The 23,269-nt window shown below is 45.9% G+C and overlaps 1 protein-coding gene across 1 annotated transcript in view; it reads right to left on the bottom strand.

Annotated features, from left to right (window-relative positions):
* Positions 1 to 23,269, bottom strand: part of FRMPD3 (FERM and PDZ domain containing 3) — a 79,807-nt gene that overhangs the window by 25,815 nt on the left and 30,723 nt on the right. Inside the window, exons 8-12 of the mRNA XM_050777285.1 lie at positions 19,367 to 19,503; positions 18,907 to 19,033; positions 16,250 to 16,339; positions 14,383 to 14,562; positions 3,142 to 3,286 (exon numbers count right to left, since the gene is read on the bottom strand). Of these exons, the coding sequence (XP_050633242.1) occupies positions 3,142 to 3,286; positions 14,383 to 14,562; positions 16,250 to 16,339; positions 18,907 to 19,033; positions 19,367 to 19,503 (679 nt within the window). The remainder of the gene's footprint in view (positions 1 to 3,141; positions 3,287 to 14,382; positions 14,563 to 16,249; positions 16,340 to 18,906; positions 19,034 to 19,366; positions 19,504 to 23,269) is intronic.

Below are 23,269 nucleotides of genomic sequence, written 5' to 3'. Positions count from 1 at the left end.
GGCACTGCTCTGTTGTATCTGTTGAATCTCTCATATATAAAAGCAAAGGTACTTATGTTATTGACCTTATCCTTTTAATCATCTGTCAGTATTTCCCCTCTATTAGATTGCAAGCTATGTGAGGGCAAGGACCATAAGGACCATGTCTGTTATTCATGGCTGCATCTTCTGCACCTGGCACATGATGAGTGCTTGATTTGTTAAGTGAATAAGTATAGTACCTTTGGTGAAGCTACTGATAAAGCCCAAGAGGGAGTCCCTTCCCTACCATGTCCCCATTCTCCTTTTTTTCTGAGACTTGAAGGAAGATGATGTTTTCACTTTCCCAGTGGCTGGTCTAACTTCATCCTTTAGGCCCAATAGGTTGGGCCCTGAGTTGGACTTGGCTGACAGCCAGCAGCTGATGTGGGACAAGAATAGAGCTGGCCAGACCTCTTCCTCCCTTTCCTGAAAAACCGGGACCTAAGTGGGCTGTGGCTTTGGACCCTGGGGGAAAAGTCCAGATAAGGTTGGGAGGATACCTATTCCCTATTGGCCTTTGTTAAGTAACAACAGTTGGCATTGGGGCTTCTGTTCTGGGATGAAAGTAAGGCCTGGTGTAGGAAACTGATTTCAATTTTGGACCTTGGTCCTAAAAGTCTACAATATCAGGAACTGATAATCCTTCACTGTAACCTGAGCTGAGGTCTCCTCAGTTGTGCCCTTCCCTTCTTAGAGGTAGTAAGACAAAATGTGCACACCAAGTCCTAGAACTTTGCTGGGGCAGTGGCAGCTCAGCGAACTCAAGTAGAGCCGTGAGGATCACTCCGCCCCACTCCACCCACCAAGAGCACCTAACAGTTCAAAAAACTAAGAAACGGGGTCCAAGATTTAAACCATGTACCTAGTGATATGATGCCTAGTTCAAGTTCTCATGTTTCTGGCCAGAAGAGATGGGGAAGGAAGAGCAGAACTTTTTGTAGGTCTCTGCCCCTGAGCTGATTATTTCTACCCAAAAGGGAGAAGTACCGCAAAAACAGACGCATCACAGTGCTCCATCTGGCTCCTGCATGGACACAGAGGCCCTGTGCTGGAGGCAACCTGAGCCCCCATCATTCTACAGGCCCAAGGCGGTTCTCAGAAGTCAGGAAAGTGGTTGGGGGTGGGGTGTTTTAAAGCCATGCCTAGCCCATAGAGAATGTAAGAAAACAGATTTGCCTTTGGAAAAGCAACATGGAATGTTGGAATGTGTTCAGTGAGGCTGCGGGAACATACGAAGCACATATACCTCTACTTGGTGCCACTATCCCCACAGCGAGAGGAATACTTGGGGTCAGCATTGGCTAGGGTACTGATGGGATGACAAAAAACTGTTAGGTAGGGTGGGACTACAGAGCCATCTCCAGTGCCTTCTGAAAGTGCATTCCTTCCGAATAATCTTCACTGTCACATTTGGTCTTTGGCTGGGTTCCAGGTTCTTCACTTTATCTTCCCTTTTCCTTTTCTCCCTCTCTAGCCTACTCAGTAGGAGGTATAGTTTACTTGGATGTGATTAGAGAGAGGAAGACCAGAAGTGACAGTGATAATGCTAATGCTGGCTTTCCATCATTCGGCCATCTGTAGGTTTGCTAGTGTGGCCGCCTCTTCAGTGTTGTTCACCTGGAGACTTGCAGCAACTCAGCCCCCGGTTTCTTACTATCCTAAGTCAGCTCCTTTGCTTTTCTATGTGGAATCTCCTTCATATGTCTTAGGGCCACCTATCCTTTCCCAAATCTGTGTTTGATGGATTGCCATTTAGTTCCTGTGGACAAGGTCATGAGGCATGTCATGATGATTGTGATGAAGAGACAAGAGGTGAGAAGATGTGTATGGGTGAGGGGTGTCCACAGCCTTCTAGGTCTGGGCCATCCATCAGGAGTGTGTTTCTGCTCTCAAACACCTCGATGGAGATCTGATCTGACTACTGCTTGTTTGTTTGTTAGTTTTTGAGGGGGAGTTTTGCTCTGTCGCCCAGGCTGAAGTACAATGGCGGGATCTCGGCTCACTGCAACCTCTGCCTCCTGGGTTCAAGCGATTCTCCTGTCTCAGCCTCCCGAGTAGCTGGGATTACAGGGACCCACCACCACACCTGGCTTTTTTTCTTTTTCTTTTTTTTTTTTTTTTTTTGAGACAGTCTCACTCTGTCACCCAGATTGGAGTGCAGTGGCATGATCTCGGCTCACTACAACCTCTGCCTCCTGGATTCAAGCGATTCTCCTGCCTCAGCCTCCCAAACAGCTGGGACTATAGGTCCACACCACCATACCCAGCTAATTTTTGTATTTTTAGTAGAGACGGGGTTTCACCATGTTGGCCAGATTGGTCTCAAACTCCTGACCTCAGGTGATTCGCCCACCTCAGCCTCCCAAAGTGCTGGGATTACTGGTGTGAGCCACCATGCCTGGCCTATTTTTTTTTTTTTTTTTTTTTTAGTAGAGACAGGGTTTCACCTTGTTAGCCAAGCTGGTCTCAAACTCCTGACCTCAAGTGATCTGCCCGTCTTGGCTTCCCAAAGTGTGATCTGACTACTCAGAAAACCACAGCCTTGAAGAAAGAAATAGTCAAGCAGCAAGGGCAAGTGGGTTGAGAGTATTCAGCATGTGAGAAGGGCAAAGTCTCAGCTTCACTCATTATTTCTGGGTGCTGGGGTGGAGAAGCACTTACTGCATCTACATGAGCCTTAGGTCTAATATGTGAAGTATCTGTTCTTTGAGCCACCTCCTTTTCATCAGACCTTTATATTCATTTTCACCTCCACTTCAACTGAGCCAGCACACCTGTAAATTTCCTCTAGATCTCCACACCGCTAAAGCTTTGCCTTAGATCCAATGCAACCATTTAATTGGCTCTATTTATCATGTTTGGTATTTTAATAATACATTCATTGGTTGACTCAATCACAATGTTGTCACAGGTATCCTTTGTGGAACAGGTACATGTGAAGGCCAGCTGTCTTTCCCATTGGGCTGTGCCAGCTAGGATACAGTGCTACAGTTTTGGCTCCTGGCAAATCAGGCACTGTTGGCACGGGGTGAGCACTAAGGCAGAGAAGCTCTTCCCTCCATGTCTCCAGGGTCCAAAGGGCCTCTGGCACAGCAAAAACCAACCGAGGTTGAGCCCTACCTGCCTTGATCATTGGAGGTGGAAGTGGCTGGCTGGCAGGCCTGGAGAAGACCATCTTCCTGGAATCCAGCAAGAGGCGGCAGTAACCCGCGATCAGGCAGGCAAAGTTGGTGGCTTCAGGCCACTCCATCAACAGCACCAGAGGCTGCAGAAGAGAAGGGAAGAAACATGAAGACACGGGAAGGAGGGAGGCAGATGCATTTCCAGAGGCATGGTAGCTAGGAAAAGATGACTTGCATAATTAAAGGAACTATACTTTCTGAACCAAAAATTGAGGCACAGGGCTTGACAAATAGTTTCTTCTGATTTGAGAATTTCTTTGTAATAACCTCTTACCCAAGTATCAAAATTAAATCAACCTTTATACATTTAATGAACTACCTTTACTGAAAAGGACTAAAATTATATAACCTCATGTGACTGCTATGTAGCTGTATTTGTGTTTGCCAGGGCTCAGCAGATGTACAGGCCAGCTGGGAGAGCGGGGGTAAAGTTGGGAATCTAGGTTAGACTTCAGAATGGCCTAGATCCCCCCTCGATTCTAAGTCCCTTGGGTGCAAGAGTTATGTCTTGCTCATCTTCACATGCCCCCTGTAACACCCAGAACACCTCCCTGGACATAAAGGAATCTCTGTGGAATCAAGTCGTAACTCTGCCTTTAGGGCCAAAGTCTTTCCGGCCTGCTGTTCTGCTCAGAGCATCATGCTCGGCCGGGTGCGGTGTCTCATGCCTGTAATCCCAGCACTTTGGGATGCTGAGGCGGGAGGATCATCTGAGGTCAGGGGTTCGAGACCAGCCTGGCCAACGTGGTGAAACCCCATCTCTACTAAAAATACAAAAATTAGCCCGTGCCTGTAATCCCAGCTACTCCAGAGGCTGCGGCAGGAGAACCGTTTGAATCAGGGAGGTGGAGGTTGCAGTGAGCCAAGATGGTGCCACTGCACTCCAACCTGGGTGACAGAGTGAGACTTTGTCTAAAAAAAAAAAGCATCATGCTCTATCCCTCTTCCTTTATTTCCCTGTGTCTTTGAGATGTTGTTAATTGGTGCTTATTAAAAGAACTCCTTGGTCAAATATGTTTGTGACATTGGGTTAAAAAACACTATGCAGATAGTTTTACTATGAGAATTCATAAGACCCTTTAATATATCGTTGTGCACTGGGAAACCTCAAAAGAAAAGCTTTAATATTCTAAGTTTTCTGAATTTATTAGACCACAATGATCTATTTTTATAGAACATCTCATGGTAACAAGGTTGTTGTTGTTGTTAACCCACCTTGGGAAATACTAGCATACATTGTTGACTTCTGTTCCTAACTCTAAATCAGTCAGATTAGTCCTGGGGTTAACTGGTTAACTGCTTCAGAGACCAGGCAATGCTATTCAGGAAAATCAGCACTATTTCAAGAAAACCTCCTAGTATCTGTACTATAATTTTAACTGTGGCTTGATCAAGTTTGAGCCAGACTGAAGTCAGCCTTGGGAACATTCTCCTTGGAATAGGGCAGTAGTTTCCGGATAAAGATCACTGAAGACTGGCTAAAGAGGGAGCCATGGGGCTGTGGGTCACCCAGACCAGGCATTAAGAAATATGAGAATTAGGCAGAAGAAATGAGGCCCCTCTCTGACCAATGAGGAGGCTACTGCAACAGAGGTCAGGGCCTCCACTAGAGTGGTGGCTGGTCCAGTGAAAAGGAAGGGACATTATGAAGACCTGATAGAACTTGATCACCAACTAGATTAGCCTTCCTTGGCTAAATCACCATTACCTGGGGCACAATTCTGATTCCAAACCAGCTCAGCTGTTAGCTAAAGTTGCAGTGGTTTTCTTTTTCCCAGGATTCCAACACAGAGCCTGAGCTGAATATTTTGTAGTTCATATAGGTCAGGGGTCAACACACATTTTCTACAAAGGGCTAGAGAGTAAATATTTTAGGCACTGTGGGCCATGCGGGCTCTGTCACAACAACTCAGCCATTGTACATAGTGTGGAAATAGCCACAGATAATCTGTAAATTAAATAAATAGGCATGACTGTGTTCTAATAGAACTTTATTTACAGAAACAGGCAATGAGTCAGATTTGGCTCATGGGCCATAGTTAGCCACCTGATCTAGAAGTGAAACTTCTTTCTTGCCTTTTTTTTTTTTTTTTTTTTTTTTTAATAGAGACAGGGTGTCACTATGTTGCCCAGGTTGGTCTTGAACTCCTGGGCTCAAGTGATCCTCCTTGGCCTCCCAAAATTCTGGGATTTACAGGCATGAGCCACAGCGCCCACTGAAGTAAAACTTCTTTACAGCTAGAAACAATTGTATTCATTCATCACACATCTCAAGTTATTACATTTGCTAACAGCAATCACCTTCTTTGGAAATTCTTCTCTTGGCTTCTGTTTCTGTGAGCTGTGTTCTGGTTCTGTAATCTGACCATTTTCATCTCTCTCTTCGGCTGGCTCTTCATGTGCAACCTCCTCGCCCTAGCTATATCCTAGGCTCAGTGTACAACCCTCAATTCTTCTCCATCAGGGTGTCTGCTTTAACCTCTATGCTGGCGATTCAAAAATCAACATGCCCAGTCTACTCCCTTGAATTCTTTTCCTATCACAGAAATCATATAGCCCTATGTCTATACTACACAGTCTTGTGTTGGATCAAATACTAACTTGAATTCTTTCATAGTTGTTGTACATTCAATTACAATGCATGCCACAATAAGGCATTTGGACTCTGCCCCAACTTTAAGGCAACAAGTTAGTGATGCTCCTATGGAGTTCATGCAATACCATTGGGAGGAAAAAGGAACAGTTTGTACCCTGAGGAGCAACAGCTTTTTTTTTTCCAGTGAGAAAGGGGCCAGAGATAGGTATTACTTTTTAGTCATTATTAGGAAGGGGTAGAGGGGACATTCATACCTCCAGTTAATGAATGCTTCTCAGTCACAACAGAATAGCCAAACTTGCATACAACAAAATAAAGACAAAAAAGTATGGAAAGGAAATGAACTTGGGGGGCAGGGAGTCAGATACCCCTTCTTGCTGTCTTGCTGCCACTGCAACCCTGCCACTGATGGCAGAAGGATATACAGATACTGAGATTTGAGTGTAAACGGTGGCTACCACCATTACCACGAGGGCCCAAGACTCACTAGGCTTGCCTCAGGGGTATGCACATCACAGCCATCCCTACTGCCACTGCTTCATTTCAGGACCTTATCATCTTCCTGCCAGATCAAAACCCCTCAAGGTATGTGTGAGTGGGTGGCCCGTGTGCTGAGATACTGAGCCTCTCGGCTTCTCAGCCCTATTGCCTCTGGCCACAAGCTGCCTCATCTGGTATATATGTATGCCTCATTTGTTTGTATGTTTTGTCATATGAATTGTGACATTTCTCATGATATGGAAAAGGTTGGGACACACTAACCCAAGAACCTCCAATAACTTCCTGACTGGCCTTCCTCCCTCTAGTTTCTACCCACTTGAATCCACTTCACCTCCAAATTGCTGCCTGAAGATTCTTTTCTACTTTATTATTATTATTAGTAGTAGTAGTAGAAGAAGAAGAAACGTGGTCTTACTATGTTTACCAGGCTGGTCTCAAACTCCTGGCCTCAAGTGATCCTCCCACCTCAGCCTCCCAAAGTGCTGAGATTACAGGCATGAGACACCATGTTTGGCCCTGAATGACCCTGAAGACTCTTTCTTTTTGTTTTTGTTTTTGAGACGGAGTCTCACTCTGATGCCCACACTAGAGTGCAATGGCAGAATCTTGGCTCACTGCAGCCTCTGCCTCCTGGGCTCAAGCAATTCTCCTGTCTCAGCCTCCCAAGTAGCTGGGATTACAGGTGTGTGCCATCACACCTGACTAATTTTTGTATTTTTAGCAGAGACGGGGTTTCACCATGTTGGCCAGGCTAGTCTCGAACTCTTGACTTTCAGTGATCCACCCGCCTCAGCCTCCCAAAGTCTGAAGGCTCTTTCTAAAGCACAAGTCTCATTGTCATTTAAAATCTTCAATAGCTCATTACCTGTAGAAAATCCAACTGCCTTACAATGGCATACAAAGCCCTTCAGGACCTGCACCCAACCTCCATCTCCAACCATATCTGCATTAACTCCACTGGCGCTCCCCTCCCATCACTGTCGCTCACCTTATACTCCAGCAATTACAACGTATTTACAGTTCCTCATGTTCCTTCACATCTTCATGCCTTAACCTATGCTGTTCCCTCTGGCTGAAATGCTCCTGTACCCTGCTTTGTCCACCCAACAAGCTGCCATAAACTGGCTCGATGCCTCCTGGAGAACATGACAAAGTGAAAGATGCATCCATGCATTCCAGAACCAAGCCAACCTAGTTCCTGCCCTCATGGAGCTTACAATCGAGCAGGAAATAAGACATAACCCAAATCAAATAACCATGCAAATAAATATGATTGCGAGGTGTGATAAGCACTTTGAGGAAAACGTATAGAGAGCTACCCAAACGTAGAATGTCCTGGAGTGTTACGTGGGTGGGTAAGTGTGAATGTGTGTGTGTGTGTGTGTGACTAATTTGGTTTCAGAAACTGGAGACAGCTTTGAGAAAATAGCATTGGCTGACAAATATAATGTGAGACCATTTGACCAAAGTAGAGGCTGAATGGCTGGCTGACTAATGAGCTGGCCGGCTGCAGGGCAGTCTGACTCACTCATGCCCTGGTTGACAAGCCAGCTCAGGACAGACAAAATGCCTAACAGCCTCACATTCTTACTGCTGAGCTACCTGGCTGGCTTGTTGGCTGGTTAATGGACAGAATTACTGACTGGAGGCTGGGAGAATGGCTGATTGACTTCATTGACCACTTCGGTTTCCCCTCTTACCCCCAATATAGCCCAGTGCCAGTAATAAAACAGCACGAAAGAAAAATCCTGTGCACAGAGAGGGCCAAGCACATCCCCAGCTGGCTCAGCACAGCACAGCTCACATCAGGAGCCTCTCCTTGGCATCCCCAGACAGCCAACTTGGCCCCAGCATGGGCCAAATGCAGCTCGCAGTAAAAGGAACACAGACACACTTTTTGCCAACAGAAAAATGAAATTTTTGCCAACAGGTAAAAATGAAATCAAAAGCAGGCAAACAAAAAGGTTGGACAGATTCCTTAGAAACCTTCAAAAACAATTTTTTATTTTAGATGGGATTTTAATGATCATGACGTGTAATGTTATGCTTGTCCCTACAGACAGCAATAGAGAAATAAAGCTCAAACATGAGAATAGGAGACATGCTGGGCCACAAGATATCCCTTGGGACATTCCTTTGATGATTTCTTTTTCCACCTTATGTGCTTCTGTGGTAATGGGGTATGGTAATGGCCCAGGTATGCCTCAGTCCCGGGCTGCCATCTCTTGAAGAAAGATATTTGAATACTACCTCATGTTTGCTCCACTAAGAGCAAGTAAGCTGAGTGAAAACTAATTAATATGCCCAGGACATCTTCAAATGTAGCATGAGGAAAGGAGAATGGAGTTGGAGGCATGAGCCAGCCAGGAGAAGGTACAGCAGGGATTCATTTGACATGCTCCAGCCACATCTCCTTCCCAGGGTGCCCTGGGAGCTATCAGGCACTTAGCACTCTGAGATGCCAACTAGGAAAAGGATTTTCCCTGGGGTAGCCTTCACTCACTCTAGCATCCCTGAAAACAGGAAAAGGATGGAATCCAGGGGCCTGGAGGGGAAGGGTAAAAGATGATGGTCTAGAGACCCAAGGGATCAGTATATTTGGTTCTTGCCTCCACAGCCCTAGGAAAGGCTAAATGGGCACAGCCAGCCAATTTGGCAGCAAGGCAGAATATCACTTAAGGTAGTGGTTCTCAGGCCAGATACAAATTAGAATCACCTGGAAGTGGTAAAGACCTGTATACCCCTGGGCCCCAACCCCCCAGAGTTCTGATTTTAAATGGTCTGGGAGGAAGAGTCTGGGCATCCAGTGGTTTTTAAATCTCTACATATGATTCTAATGTGCAGTCAGGGCTGAGAACTACTTTGAATGGATCATCTTAATTTCACCAGACCCTTACAGAATATTACTAGACCAGAGTGGCCTATCTAGGGGGAAATGGGCCAAGTCTGATTTCTAACTTCCATGTCCCCTGTTAAGGATGTTCAGACAGTCCTTCTTCAGTGTATCCTATGCAGTTGTGTGCTGGTAAACATTTCACAACCAGTTCTTTCTTTCCTTTCCTTTCTTTCCTTTTCTTCCCTCCCTCCCTCCCTCCCTCCCTCCCTCCCTCCCTCCCTCCCTCCTTCCTTCCTTCCTTCCCTTCCTTTCTCTCTCTTTCTCTCTTTCTTCCTTTCCTTTCCTCTCCCTCTTCCTTCCTTCCTTCCTTCCTTCCTTCCTTCCTTCCTTCCTTCCTTCCTTCCTTCCTTCCCCTCCCCTCCCCTCCCCTCCCCTCCCCTCCCCTCTCCTCTCCTCTCCTTTCCTTTCCTTTCCTTTCCTTTTTTTTGACTGGATCTTGCTCTGTCACCCAAGCTGGAGTGCACTGGCATGATCACGGCTCACTGCAACCTCTGCCTCCCAGGCTCAAGCCATCCTCCCACCTCAACCTCCTGAGTAGCTGGGATTACAGGCGCAAGCCACCATGCCCACCTTATTTTGTATTTTTAGTAGAGATGGGGTTTCGCCATGTTTGCCAAGATGGTCTGGAACTACTGGCCTCAAACAATCCACCCCTCTCAGCCTCCCAAAGTGCTGGATTACAGGCATGAGCCACTGCGCCCAGCCCACAGCCAGTTCTTTCAAGTAGTAATTTGTAGCATTGGCCAATTTCCCTGATGTACATACACCCACCATGGCTGCTTTCAAACTATCAACATGATGGCACTGAACAAAGAGATGGGGAGAGATGTGCCCAGCTGGCTCTGATGCACTGTGTGAGCCAGCTCCAGCACACCACTGGCTCAGTGGGTAGATTCTTACTGAGCCCAGGGAAGCCATTCTCTAGTAAGAAGCTTCCCAATTCCTTCCCAGAGCCACCTCTCACTAAACACAAATATTGCTGATATATAGCACCTCTAATAAGCTTTCCTTAATGCCCCCAGCCAGAATTTTGTCCTCCCCTGTACTCCCCTAACATGCTCTTGGTAGCTCTCCTATGGCACTTCCTTCTGTGTGTCATGTATTTGTGCATTTTTTTTTTTTTTGAGATGGAGTCACACTCTGTCGCCCAGGCTGTAGTGCAGTGGCACAATCTCGGCTCACTCCAACCTCCACCTCCTGGGTTCAAGCGATTCTCCTGCCTCAGCCTCCAGAGTAGCTGGGATTACAGGTGTGTGCCATGACACATGGCTAATTTTTGTATTTTTAGTAGAGATAGAGTTTTGCCATGTTGGCCAGGCTGGTCTCGAACTCCTGACCTCAGGTGATCCACCCACCTCAGCCTCCCAAAGTGCTGGGATTACAGGCATTAGCCACCGTGCCTGGCCATATTTGTGCATGTCTATCCTACAAGCTAGGTAAGCTTCTTGAAGGCAAGGAGCCATGGTGTTCTCTCTTTCTTTCTTTTTCATTTTTGTGGAGAACGGGATCTCGCTATATTGCCCAGGCAGGTCTTGAACTCCTGGGCTCAAGTTATTCTCCCACTTCTGCCTTCCTAAGTTCTGGGACTACAGGCATGAGCCACTGCACCCAGCAAGCCATGTATTTTTCTCTTTTAATTTTTTTTTTAATTTTTTTGAGACGGAGTCTCACTCTGTCCCCCAGGCTGGGATGCAGTGGCATGATCTTGGCTCACTGCAATCTCTGCCTCCCAGGTTCAAGCAATTCTCCTGCCTCAGCCTCCCAAGTAGCTGGGATTACAGGTGTGTGCCACCAAGCCCAGCTGATATATATATATATATATATATATATATATATATATATATATATATATATATTTTTTTTTTTTTTTTCATTTTTAGTGGAGATTTAGTGGAGACAGGGTTTCACCATGTTGGCAAGGTTGGTTTCGAACTCCTGACCTCAAGTAATCTGCCTCCCTTGGCCTCCCAAAGTGCTGGGATTACAGGCATAAGCGACCGTGCCCAGCCTCTTTATTAAAAAAAAAAAAAAAAAAAAAAAAAAATCTGTGTTTAGCATGCTTCCCAACAACAGCAAGTTCATACTAAATGACAGTCAAATCTAAACCTTGATCTTTTTTTCTCCCTCAATCTTCCCTTTCTCCTTTCACCACAATACCATCCATTTTGCTTCTGCTGGGCACATAGTACCATTCTTCAGAGTATTTGCGACCCATGAAGTAGGCAGAAGGGCTAGGAATAATAAGACATGTGCATTGTCTGTGCAAGAGTGGTATGCAGGGGAGAATATGCACCCACATCTTACTGATTTCGCATGTTTCACATCTCCTCTTTTTTTCTCATTACCACTGCTGTCCCTCCAGCACAGGCCCTTGTTCCTTCACTCCTGGACTAGTGCCATGATCCCCTCCTCACTGCCCTAGCTCCACATTAGCTTTGCTCTCACCCATCTTACACCCTGGTCCAAATCAACTTTCATTTAATCACCCCTCTGCTCAAAGACCTACTGTGGATTCTCACTGTTCTACCACATTGAATCTAAATTCCACAGACTGGCCTTTGAGGCTTTTAACCAACTTGTTCTGCTCACCCCCAATCTCTGCAATCTCTTTTCTCGTTATTCTCCTCTCCAGCCAAGCAACTATGCTTATCGACCTGCACATATGGCTTGCTTATTTCTGTGCTTGCTCCTTGCCTTTGAACACATCCCACTTCTCTCTGCTAATTCATGCCTATCACTTCAAGATCCAGCTTAAAACACCCTCTTGTGGGAAGTCAGATCTGGTTAACTCCTTCCTGTTCTTTTGTTCCATATTCCAGATCACACTTGTCTGCAACATTTACTTCATATTACTTTTTCTTTACTGATGTTTTGCTTTTGAAAAAATAACAGGTCTCATTCATTGAGTACTTACTGTGTGCCAGGCAGTGTGCTAAGACATTTTATGTACATTTTTGCATTTAATACAATGGGCCAGGTACAGTGGCTCATGCCTGTAATCCCAGCACTTTGGGAGGCCGCCTTGGGAGGACTGCTTGAGCCCACGGGTTCAAGACCAGCCTGGGCAACATAGCAAGACCCCCATGTCTAAAATTAAAAATAACAATAATAATCCTGACAAAAACATTTTGAGATAGGCATTCCATTTTGCAGTTGAGGGAATCAGGATTCAGAGAGGTTAAGACACTTTCTGAAGGTCACACAGCTAGGAAGTAGTAGAGCTGGGATTTGAGCCTTGTCTGATTCCAGAGCTCTATACATGTTCTGATGTTGTGCTTTTAAGGCAGGTCGTGTGTCTTTGTGAATCTAGTCTCTCCCCATGACAATGTAGCCTCTCTAGGGCAGCATTCATTCCCACAACTGTGGCTGGATCACTCCTAGAAATAAGCATAGTGCTTCTCACTCAGGCAACACCCACTGATCCCCTGTTCAGCCTGTTTCCTCCCAGAGCTCTGGTAATATAGGTCTCAAGCCTGTGCATTCTCAAAGTGGTTGCATTACACAATCACCTAGGAAACTGAAAAAAATAAATAAATCCTGATGCCTGGGCTTCACCCATGACCAATGAAATCATAATTTCTGAGAGTAGGACCCAGGCATCTGGTTTTTTCTCAAAGCACTTAAGGAAATTCTATTGTGTAGTCAATGTTGAGAATCACTCAAAACATAGAAGACTCAGTTGGAAAGCTGTGTCTCTATTTTAAACCTCTTTTATTTCTCAGGAAGCCACATCTCCCCTGCATGCCTTGTCTTCCCTGCCCCCTTCTCTGCCAGTCCATTTGGCTTTTTACCCAACAACATCTGAGGAGGGCAGCAACCATTGGTTGAGGAGGTAGCCACAAGCCAATTAAACATCGGCTCCAAGCCAGTTCCTAAACCAATGGGAATCCTGTGAATCACAGGTGGAAAAATTAACATATTAAAGCTTTCTGGGTTTCACAAAGACAAAAATGAAGCAAATAATTTTCTGTTTTAGAAACAGCAAACACTCCACCTCTTAATCTGCTACCAATATCTCCCCCTGGGAAATCATTTAAGAAAGGAAAGTTGCAACTCCTCTAGAGCTTCCGCCAGCTGGCAGGCAGGCCTGCCCCCCACCCACAGTGGTCACTGGTATTCAAACAGGAGTGCTGTGGAGGGGGTGGCTGACCAAGACTGCCAGACTTTGCACAGGCGACAGCTGCTTGCCAGTCCGAAGGAGCGGATCTATGGGAATAAATCTAAGGTTCTGGAAGGGCTGGACTCTGGGGGTGAAATAAGGACAAGACTCTGCATGTTCCCCTTCTTCCCAGGCCCCCTCTGTTCTGTTCACATGCTTAGACAACCGCTCTTCAATGACTCAAGGTGCATGTGCCTATGGCAGGGCCCCCTAACTGGTGTGCACATGGAATGGGTAAAGATGGGCCAAGATATTCATTCCTATAGTTTCTGGGGCAGCCAGGCAGAACCTGGGGTGGACAGAGTCTCTGGGGCTGCTCCATTTACTCCAGTGTTCCACATGAATATAATTTTCTTTTCTTTTCTTTCTTTCTTTTCTTTTCTTTTCTTTTCTTTTTTTTTTTTTTGAGACAGGATCTCACTCTGTTGCCCAGGCTGGAGTGCAGTGGTGCGATCACGGCTCACTGCAGCCTTGACCTCTCTGGCCCAGGCAATCCTCCCACTTCAGTACCCTGAGTAGCTGGGACCACAGGTGTGTGCTACCATGCCCAGCTAAGTTTTGTATTTTTTTGTAGAGACAGAGTTTCACTATGTTGCCCAGGCTGGTCTCAAACTCCTTAGACTCAAGTTATCTGCCCACCTTGGTTGGCCTCCCAAAGCTTGGGATTATAGGCATGAGCCACCATGCCGGCCTGTGAATATAATTTTCTATGTGTGCTATGATATGAGAAAAATGAGAAGCAGTGGCCTGGGGGTAGCTCCAGGTTCTCCAGTTTCCCTGCCCTGTGCTGAAGAACTGTCTCCCTAGCATTCCTTAGTGCTGGCTGACCTTATTATTTGGTCAAAATGGCATGTCCCTGAGGGCTGAGAAGAGACAGAAAGATTAGCCCAAAGAGTCCCAGAGTTGAACCACTTCAGAATTACTGAACCTCACCTGACAGACTCAAATTCTCTTTCTCAAGTTTACTTCTTCCTCTACTCCCAAGGCCTGTTCCTGAACAGGAGGAGACCCTCAAAGCAGGGCTTACCTTGGCATCCATGATGCTGGTCTCCACCCGGGCCACACCCTGGTTCTCCCGGAACAGCTGGATCTTGCTGATCTTGCTGAACTCGGACAGCACAGTGGTGAGGTTGGTTTTGAGGTCAATAACATGGCTGATGCCATGACGGGGTCCCACCAGGAGAGTGGTGGCCGACTGCTTCTCATCCTGGTGCCCAAGAATGACAGGCAACGTTCACAGAAAGAAGGGTAGAGGAGGTGGGGAGAGGAGGCAGAAGGAGGAAATAGAAAACATGCATTGGACGCTGCTGGTAGGATCTGAAAATATCTGGGGTTTAGTGCCACAGTAGGACAACCTGGAGGGGAAAATGGTCTGGGACAGAAAATGGTTCCTGGGATAGAGCCCCAGATTATGGGTCCAAATGAACACCTTAGCCTCAGCAGCAGGTTGAGTAAAGTGCACAGGCAGAAGGGCTGGCTCTAGCAAAATCGTGAAGTAGGTGAGGTTTGTTTGGGGGCCTTTGGAGCACCCTCCCCTACCAAGCCCCAGGGACTTTCCATTTGTTGCTGCAGGCCATTTGAGGCCCGCACTCAGTGCTCTGCCTGAGAAGGCGGCATCCTGTGTCTGGTCTTTACCCTCCCCCCACCAACAGCCACTCAGACTTGCACTTCTCACCCAGGCCAAAAACTAAACTGGCACAGTAACTCTGCCTAAGGTGTTCAGGGTTGATTGGATACTTCATGGCAGCCTCCCTCCTTAAGCAGAGATTGACCTTTTAATAGGCACTCCAGCAGGTATGGCCAATAGAAATTTTAGCAGTGGTAGGTGGGTGGAAGAAAGATTTGACAGTGTATGAAGGAGGTGGGAGGGGACAGTGGGCTTTCAGTGTTCTTCAAATCCCAGTATGTAAATGGCTACCTCTCGGCCTGAAGGACTGGATTCCCTTAAGAGGTCTTGACAGACTCCTTGGAGCAATCAAGCCTGGGTCCTCTGGTGGCCCATTCCCTGGTATTGGCATCACCCTGAGGAACCTCTTGTGTCTGTCTATAGGCACTTTGATAAGTGACTTTCCACCGATGTGCCGCACTAGCTGATAGTGTGCTCCTGGGAGCAAGACAAGCACCTGGATCCAATCAGCAAGGTGATTTGAATTTCCTTTCACCAGGGTAAACTAGCCTGGGGCACAGTCTTAGGGTGGGACTAGCTGTGCCCTGCCCCAGAGTCTTGTTCCTGCAGCAAAGGTGCTGAGCAAGCAGGGGGAGAAGTAGAAGGACTCAGGAAACCTAGGATAGGGGACTGCAGGAGTATATGGAACAAAAATGAAATAGAGCAGGGGTTGCCTAACCATGGCCCATGGGCCAAATCCCACCCACCACCTATTTTTTATGGCCCAGGAGCTAACAATGGTTTTTAGGCTTTTTTAATGGTTGGGAAAAATAGCAGAAGAGGCCTGTTTTGTGACATGTGAAAAGTACATGAAATTCAAATTTTCGTGTCCATAAATAGTTACTGGCACATAGCCACACCCATTTGTTTATGCATTGTCTGTGGCTGCTTTCATAATCTGACAGCAGGGCTGAGTAGCTGCCACAGTTGCCAGTGCGGCCCGCCTGTAAAGCCTAAAATATTTACTATCTGGCCCTTTATGGAAAAAGTATGCTGAGCCCCCAAATCAAGGAAGAGGAACAAAAAAAGGTCATGGAGGGATACTCAAAACAAATATCTCTTCCCACTGTATCATTTTAGCAGAGGCAGGGCCGGGGAGGGGAGAGGCAGAAGGAGGAGGAAGAGGAAGGAAGGCCTTTAGAAATATTTGCCCCTCCTGCCCCCACACCCAAGGACAAGAGCCAGCAAAGGGCTCCCTCCCCACATCCCCCCATGCTGCCCCACTGACCAGGCCCACAGTGTTGAACAAAACGCCCGTGAAGGTAGGAAGTTCATTCAGAATTCGTAGATACTGGAGCTTTGCCTGAATTGCAGAACCCTGTGGAAAAACCCATCCAGAAATATGAGAAGCCTGAGGAGCACAGAAAAAGCAAACTCATGTTCTCAATGAGGAGTCTCAACATCCTAGGACAGGCACCAGTCAGCAAGTGACACTGTGGAGATGTGAAGACACCCTTCATAAAACAGCAGCAAGGTTCTAGTTTGGAGAGCTCTTTCCTCTAGTATCTCATCTCCCTTTCTAAAGTCTTGTCCTACCTCCTGATCTTCATTCCTAAAGTATGCAGCTTACTCATTTTTTTTTTTTTTTTTTGAGACGGAGTCTTGCTCTGTTGCCCAGGCTGGAGTGCAGTGGCCGGATCTCAGCTCACTGCAAGCTCCGCCTCCCGGGTTCACGCCATTCTCCTGCCTCAGCCTCCCGAGTAGCTGGGACTACAGGCGCCGCCACCGCGCCCGGCTAGTTTTTTGTATTTTTTTAGTAGAGACGGGGTTTCACCGTGTTAGCCAGGATGGTCTCGATCTCCCGACCTCGTGATCCGCCCGTCTCGGCCTCCCAAAGTGCTGGGATTACAGGCTTGAGCCACCGCGCCCAGCCCTCATTTTCTTTTTGGTTTAATTACAACTAACTGATGCTCCACCTAATCCATACCTCTCTCCTGAGATCTTTCAGACCCCTAGAGTCACATAGATGCTGGTCATTCCCCAGCTGGGGGTCCCACTCAATACCTTTCATACTAAGCACTCCTAAGTCCCAAGCCTGCACTTCAGGCATTCCTGGTCTCTATCAGCATCCCATGGGCAATCGAGCCAGAAACCTGTGAGTCACACTGGACTCCTTAATCGTCTCATGTGAGGGCCACCAGTTACCAGATCATCTGGATACTTACCCCCTAGCTCCTTTTCCAATCTATCCATCCCTCTTCTCTAGCCAGTCATTGCCTTGACATTCCTACCTGTGTCAGGGTGACAGCCAGGTTACCTTCAGGACTAACACTCGTTTCCCTCTTTCCCTCAAGTGCCTCCACACACTGTTAGAGGGAGCATCCTAAAACTTAAGTTTAATCACATCAGCTTCCTGCTTTAAACCCTTCAATGGCTCCCAGCTGCCTTGAGAACGAAGTACAACCTCTTTCCTTGGCACACAAGGCCCTCCATGAACTGGCTCCTGCCAACCTCTCTGGCCTCTTCTCTTCACCCTACCTTCACCCCTTGCACACAGCTTGCATTCTCTGTACTTGCTTAGGCTGAATGATTTGCATTTTCTGTCCTTGCACCATGGTTTCTCATATCTCTGGGCCTTTGTACAGATGGATCTCCCTGCCTGGAAAACACTTCCTCCCATGACCCATGCCCACGGATTCATCTAGGCAAACTTATCTGTCTTTCAAGACCCAGCTCTGGCCTTTTCCACCTCCCTCAGACTAGGCTTAGTATTCTTCCTCTGTGCTTCTAGGGCACCTGTGCCTAATGCACTGTGTTGGGACTGACTAATGTGTTTTCCCATTAGACTGTGCGTGACTCAGGGGCCAAGACCAGGCCCTCTTCATCTTCATATTTCCAACCCAAGCACTGGGGTTCCTCGGAAAAAAATGTTACCTGAGGAAATGGTGGTGAGCACTGATACTCTCAGTTGAGAAGAAAACAATCTGATTAAGTATTCACAGCAAGGTGGGAATGGCTTAACTCTCTGGGGAAATTTGCATCTTAAAAGAGAAGCTAGTTGGTAATGCAAGAAATCTGGAATGGGAGGAATGTATGGGGGCGATTGCGTCCCGTGTGTACATCTGCATGCTGATTCTAGTGCGTCTCACCACTCTTCTGCTTCTTGGGCAGGAAGCACAGGCAGATTGAATCTTACAAAGCTGAGAAGCTGCTGCAGGGCTTGGGAAAGTAGACAATGGGAGTCTCTCAGAGCACCAGAAAGTGAAGGCAGTAACCTGATCCCTCGCCATTCTACCCAGTGACCCATTCTCCAGGACAGGTCTTGTGCCCCCTACTCTCCCCCTTCCCCTTGGGCTGGGGTTTTGTCTCCCAGAATTCCACATCCTAAGACTGATGAATTAGAGGTACAAAGGTACATTTCTTTTTTTTTACTTTTATTGTTATTATTATTATTTTTAAAGTAAAGACGCTGTCTCACTATGTTGCCCAGACTGGTCTCAAACTCCTGGGCTCAAGCGATCCTCCTGCTTTGGCCTCCCAAAGCGCTGGGATTACAGGCATGAGCCACCACACCAGCCTAGTCATTTCCATGGAAAACATGTGCCTCCCTAGGGTCCAATGCTTTCCACGCGATACATGCTCAATCAGCACTGACTAATTGGTGAAAGGGCCTGAGAATTAGCTCCTGCATCTTGGCCCCTTTGCTTTGAGGACCCTGAGCTCTCTCAGTGATGTGTCACTCAGCTGTCTCTTTGGGATGCTCAGGCTTGGGGAAGACTCCTCTCCACAACTGCCCCCACACCTGGCCAAGCCGTATGTGCACCTGAGTCAAAAGCAGTGGTCTAGAGGATCCCTAGAGGACCAGACTCTGCTGGGAAACCACCCAGGATCTCCCTGTGGCCAGTAGTGCCTGGAGCACCATGTCCAGTGGCCTACTCTGGATACCTTGGTGCCGCAGGAAGGATGTGTTTGGTGAGCCTTCAGTTGCTGAGACAGAGATTTCCGGAGGTTCTTCTCTTTGATGCCCTGCAGGAGGGAGGGGGGAAGAAAGGGTTCCAGGCCCCACTCCTTCCTAAAAGCAGAAGAAAAGTAAGAGATTAGTGAGAGAGGCAAAGTGGGACAGAGAGAAGATGGTAAGACAGAAACTGACTGAATCTGAGAGGTAGAGATGGAGGAATAGAGACTAGGAGAAAGAAAAAGGGACAGGGATGGGAAAATAACATTAGCCATAGATCCCTAGTAGAAGCTGTAGCTCTAGGGCTTCATAGTCTAGATGTGAGGGACTCCAATTCTCACTCGCATCCCATGCCCTACATTTCTGAAAAGCATAGCATAGCTCAACCAGTGTACTTTGTCCCTACGCAACTATTCGCCCCTCATTCCAAAGGGCCCCAGCACAACTCACTCCACATTCTTGAGCGAGATCTTCTGACTAGGTCGAGTGGTCGAGACAGTGATATAGATGTGGAGCGCAGCAAGGCCCAAAAGCATCTCTGGCTTGGGATCCATTCCAAAGCGTTCTCGAATAACATCATTCCGACTCTGTGAGAGAGAGCAGTCCAAATCTATCGGTTGAAGGAGACATTCCTTCCCCATCCCCTGATCTACTCCCTTACATCCCAGACAATACTCATAGTATCAGTAAGGCATGCTAGATCAAGGGACAGAGGAAGGAGCTCCCCTTGGAGAAGAGACAACAGAGGAGCCTCAGGTCTCAGAGACACTGTTCACTTCATTCAGCAGATACTAGATAGCCTTCTTCTCAGTGACAGGGGCACACAATGGCAAGGTACAAGCAGACAGTCCAGTGCACTGCAGAAGTGAGACATGGCACCACTCCCTTTCTTTCCTCCTTTTATAAGAGACTTTCCCACTTTTTTTTTGTGGGGGTTATACTCACCCTCAAGCCATACAAGGCTCCTTTACTAGCTCGGATGGAAACAAGGGGAGAAAGATATTGGGAGGGACTCTCCACAGGGCCCTGGCCCAGAAGCCCCTGGTGAGAGCTGAATTGCAGGGATGGGGGAGCATTCTGCTTCTTGGTGTCTGAAGGACAAACATGGTGATGAGTCAATCTTCCCTTTGCTATCCTAGAGGAGGTCTCCAGGAACTACTGGCCAAGGGTATGACAACCCCCAAACCCTGAGGGTCACAGCCCCAGCTATCAATGAGTCAGCCTTGGTTAGACCAGTCGCCCATTTTGTTAAAGTGGAGCCAGTATGGACTAAGGGACTAGGGAGCCACAGTGATATCACTATAATATAGGAGAGAGTGGAAAAGGAATACATCATCAATGATCATCTATGTAGAAAATTCAGTGGAATCTACTACAAAAAACTACTACAACTACCGTTTTCCCTTGGTATCCATGGAGGATTTCTTCCAGGACCCCCATGGATACTGAAATTTGTGGATGCTCAAGTCCTTTATATAAAATGCTGTAGTATTTGCATGTATCCTATGCAAATCATCCTGTATACCTCTATCACCTCTAGATTACTTATAATGCCTAATATAATTAAAATGTTATATAAGGCCAGGTGCGATGGCTCATGCCTGTAATCATAGCACTTTGGGAGGCGCAGACTGGTGGATCACCTGAGATGAGGAGTTCAAGACCAGCCTGGACAACATGGTGAAACCCCGTCTCTACTAAAAATACAAAACTTAGCTGGGCATGGAGGTGGGCACCTGTAATCCCAGCTACTTGAGAGGCTGAGACAGGAGAATCACTTGAACTCAGGAGGTGGAGGTTCCACTGAGCCGAGAGTGAAACTCTATCTCCAAAAAAAAAAAAAAAAAAAAAAAAGTGCTATAGTGCTATGTAGGCCAGATGCTGTGGCTCGCGCCTGAAATCTCAGCACTTTGGGAGGCTGAGGCAGGTGAATCACTTGAGGTCAGGAGTTTGAGACCAGCCTGGCCAACATGGTGAAACCCTGTCTCTATTTAAAAATACAAAAATTAGCTGGGCGTGGGGTGCATGTCTATAGTCCCAGCTACTTGGGAAGCTGGGGCAGGAGAATTGTTTGAACCTGGGAAGTGGAGGTTGCAGTGAGCCGAGATTATGGCACTGCACTCCAGCCTGGGTGACAGAGCGAGACTCTGTCTTAAAATAAACTAAACTAAAACAAAAATGCTATGTAAACAGTTATTATGTTGTATTTTTACATTTTGTATTTTTTATTACTGTACTGTTATTTTTATTGTTTTTTGAATATTTTCAAAACCCACAAATATGGAAACTATAGATATGAAGGGCCAAATGTAGTGAGTTTACCAAGGTTTCAGGATATAAAATCAATACACAAAAATCAATTGTATTTCTATTCTCTTTAAAATAAATCTTTTTGTATAGAGATGGGATCTCACTATGTTGCCCAGACTGGTCTTGAATTCCTGAGCTCAAGTGATCTTCCTGTTTCAGCCTCCCAATTACAGGCGTGAGCCAACATGCCCAACCCCAATTGTATTTGTGTATGCTAGCAAGAAATGATTGAAAATTGGAATTAAAAAAAAACAACGAAATAATTACGAACAAATCTAACAAAACATGTGAAAGACCTATATACTGAAAACTACAAAATACTGCTGAGAAAAATTATAGAAGATATAATTAAATGTAGAAATATTGTGTTCAGGGATGGGAAGGCTCAATATTGTTAGGATGTCAATTGTCCCCAAATTGATCTATAGTTTCAACACAATCCCAATTCAAATCACAGCAGGTTTTGATAGAAATTATCAAGGTGATTCTAAAATTCACATGAAAATGCAAAGGACCTATAATAGCCAAACCGACTTTGAAAAAGAACAAAGTTGGAGAACAACTACTTCCTGATTTCAAGAATTATTATAAAGCTCCAATAATCAAGAGTATGATGTTGACATAAGGACAGACAAGTAGATCAACAGATCAGAATAGAGAGTACAGGAATAGATCTATATATACAGACAACAGATTTTTGACAAAAGTACAAAGGCAATTCAGTGGAGGAAGGATAGCCTTTTCAACAAAAGGTGCTAGAACAATTGGATATCCATATGCAAAAAATAAAAAAATAAAACCATGAAACTCTGATGGATACCTTGCACCACATACAAAAGTTAATTCAAATGGATCATAGGCCTAAATATAAAACTGTAAATGATAAAACATCTAGAAAAAAATAGGGGACAATTCTTGTAACCTTGGGTTAGACAAAGATTTTTTTAGATATGACACCAAAAGCACTGTCCATAAAAGAACAAATTAGCAAATCGGACTTCATCAAAATTCACACATTTGCTCTGTGAAAGACATTGTTTTTTTTTTTTTTTTTTTTTTGAGACGGAGTCTGGCTCTGTCGCCCAGGCTGGAGTACAGTGGCCGGATCTCAGCTCACTGCAAGCTCCGCCTCCTGGGTTCACGCCATTCTCCTGCCTCAGCCTCCCGCGTAGCTGGGACTACAGGCGCCCGCCACCTCGCCCGGCTAATTTTTTTTTGTATTTTTTAGTAGAGACGGGGTTTCACTGGGTTATCCAGGATGGTCTCGATCTCCTGACCTCATGATCCGCCCGTCTGGGCCTCCCAAAGTGCTGGGATTACAGGCTTGAGCCACCGCGCCCGGCCGAAAGACATTGTTTAGAGACTGAAAAGGCAAGCTACACACTGGAAGAAAATAATTGCAAATAATCTATCTAACAAACAGCTTGTATCCAGAATATATAAAGAACTCTCAAAACTCAATAAGAAAACAAACAACCCAATAAAAAAGCGGGCAAGGATCTAAACAGACACTTCACCCAAGAAGATGCATGACATCAAATAAACACATGAAAAGATGCTCAACATCATTAGTTGTTAGGAAAATGCAAATGAAAATCACAATGGGATGCCACTATGCACTACTGCAATGACTAAAGTTAAAAAAGAATACTGAAAATACCAAGTGCTGATAAGGATGTAAGAAACTGAAATTCTCATACATGGCTGGTGGGAATGAAAGATGGTACAACTACATTTGAAAACAGTATTGCAGTTTCTTCACAAAATTAAAGAAAGATAGATCTACCATATGCTCAGACCATTCCACTCCTAAGTGTTTACCCCAAAGAAAAGAAGGCATATGTCCATACAAAGACTGCCACATGAATGTTCATAGAAGCTTTATTGTAATAACTAAAACCTGGAAACAACCCAAATGTTCATCAACAGGTGAATCAATAAACACATTCTGGAACATCCATACTATGAAATACTACTTGACAATAAAAATGAATGAAATATTGATACATGCAACAACATAGATGGATCTCAAAATCAGTATGC

Source organism: Macaca thibetana, chromosome X (assembly GCF_024542745.1).
Source record: "Macaca thibetana thibetana isolate TM-01 chromosome X, ASM2454274v1, whole genome shotgun sequence".
NCBI lineage: Eukaryota > Metazoa > Chordata > Mammalia > Primates > Cercopithecidae > Macaca > Macaca thibetana.
Note: the sequence above shows the minus strand (reverse complement) of the source record. Positions and strands in the feature narration are given on the sequence as shown.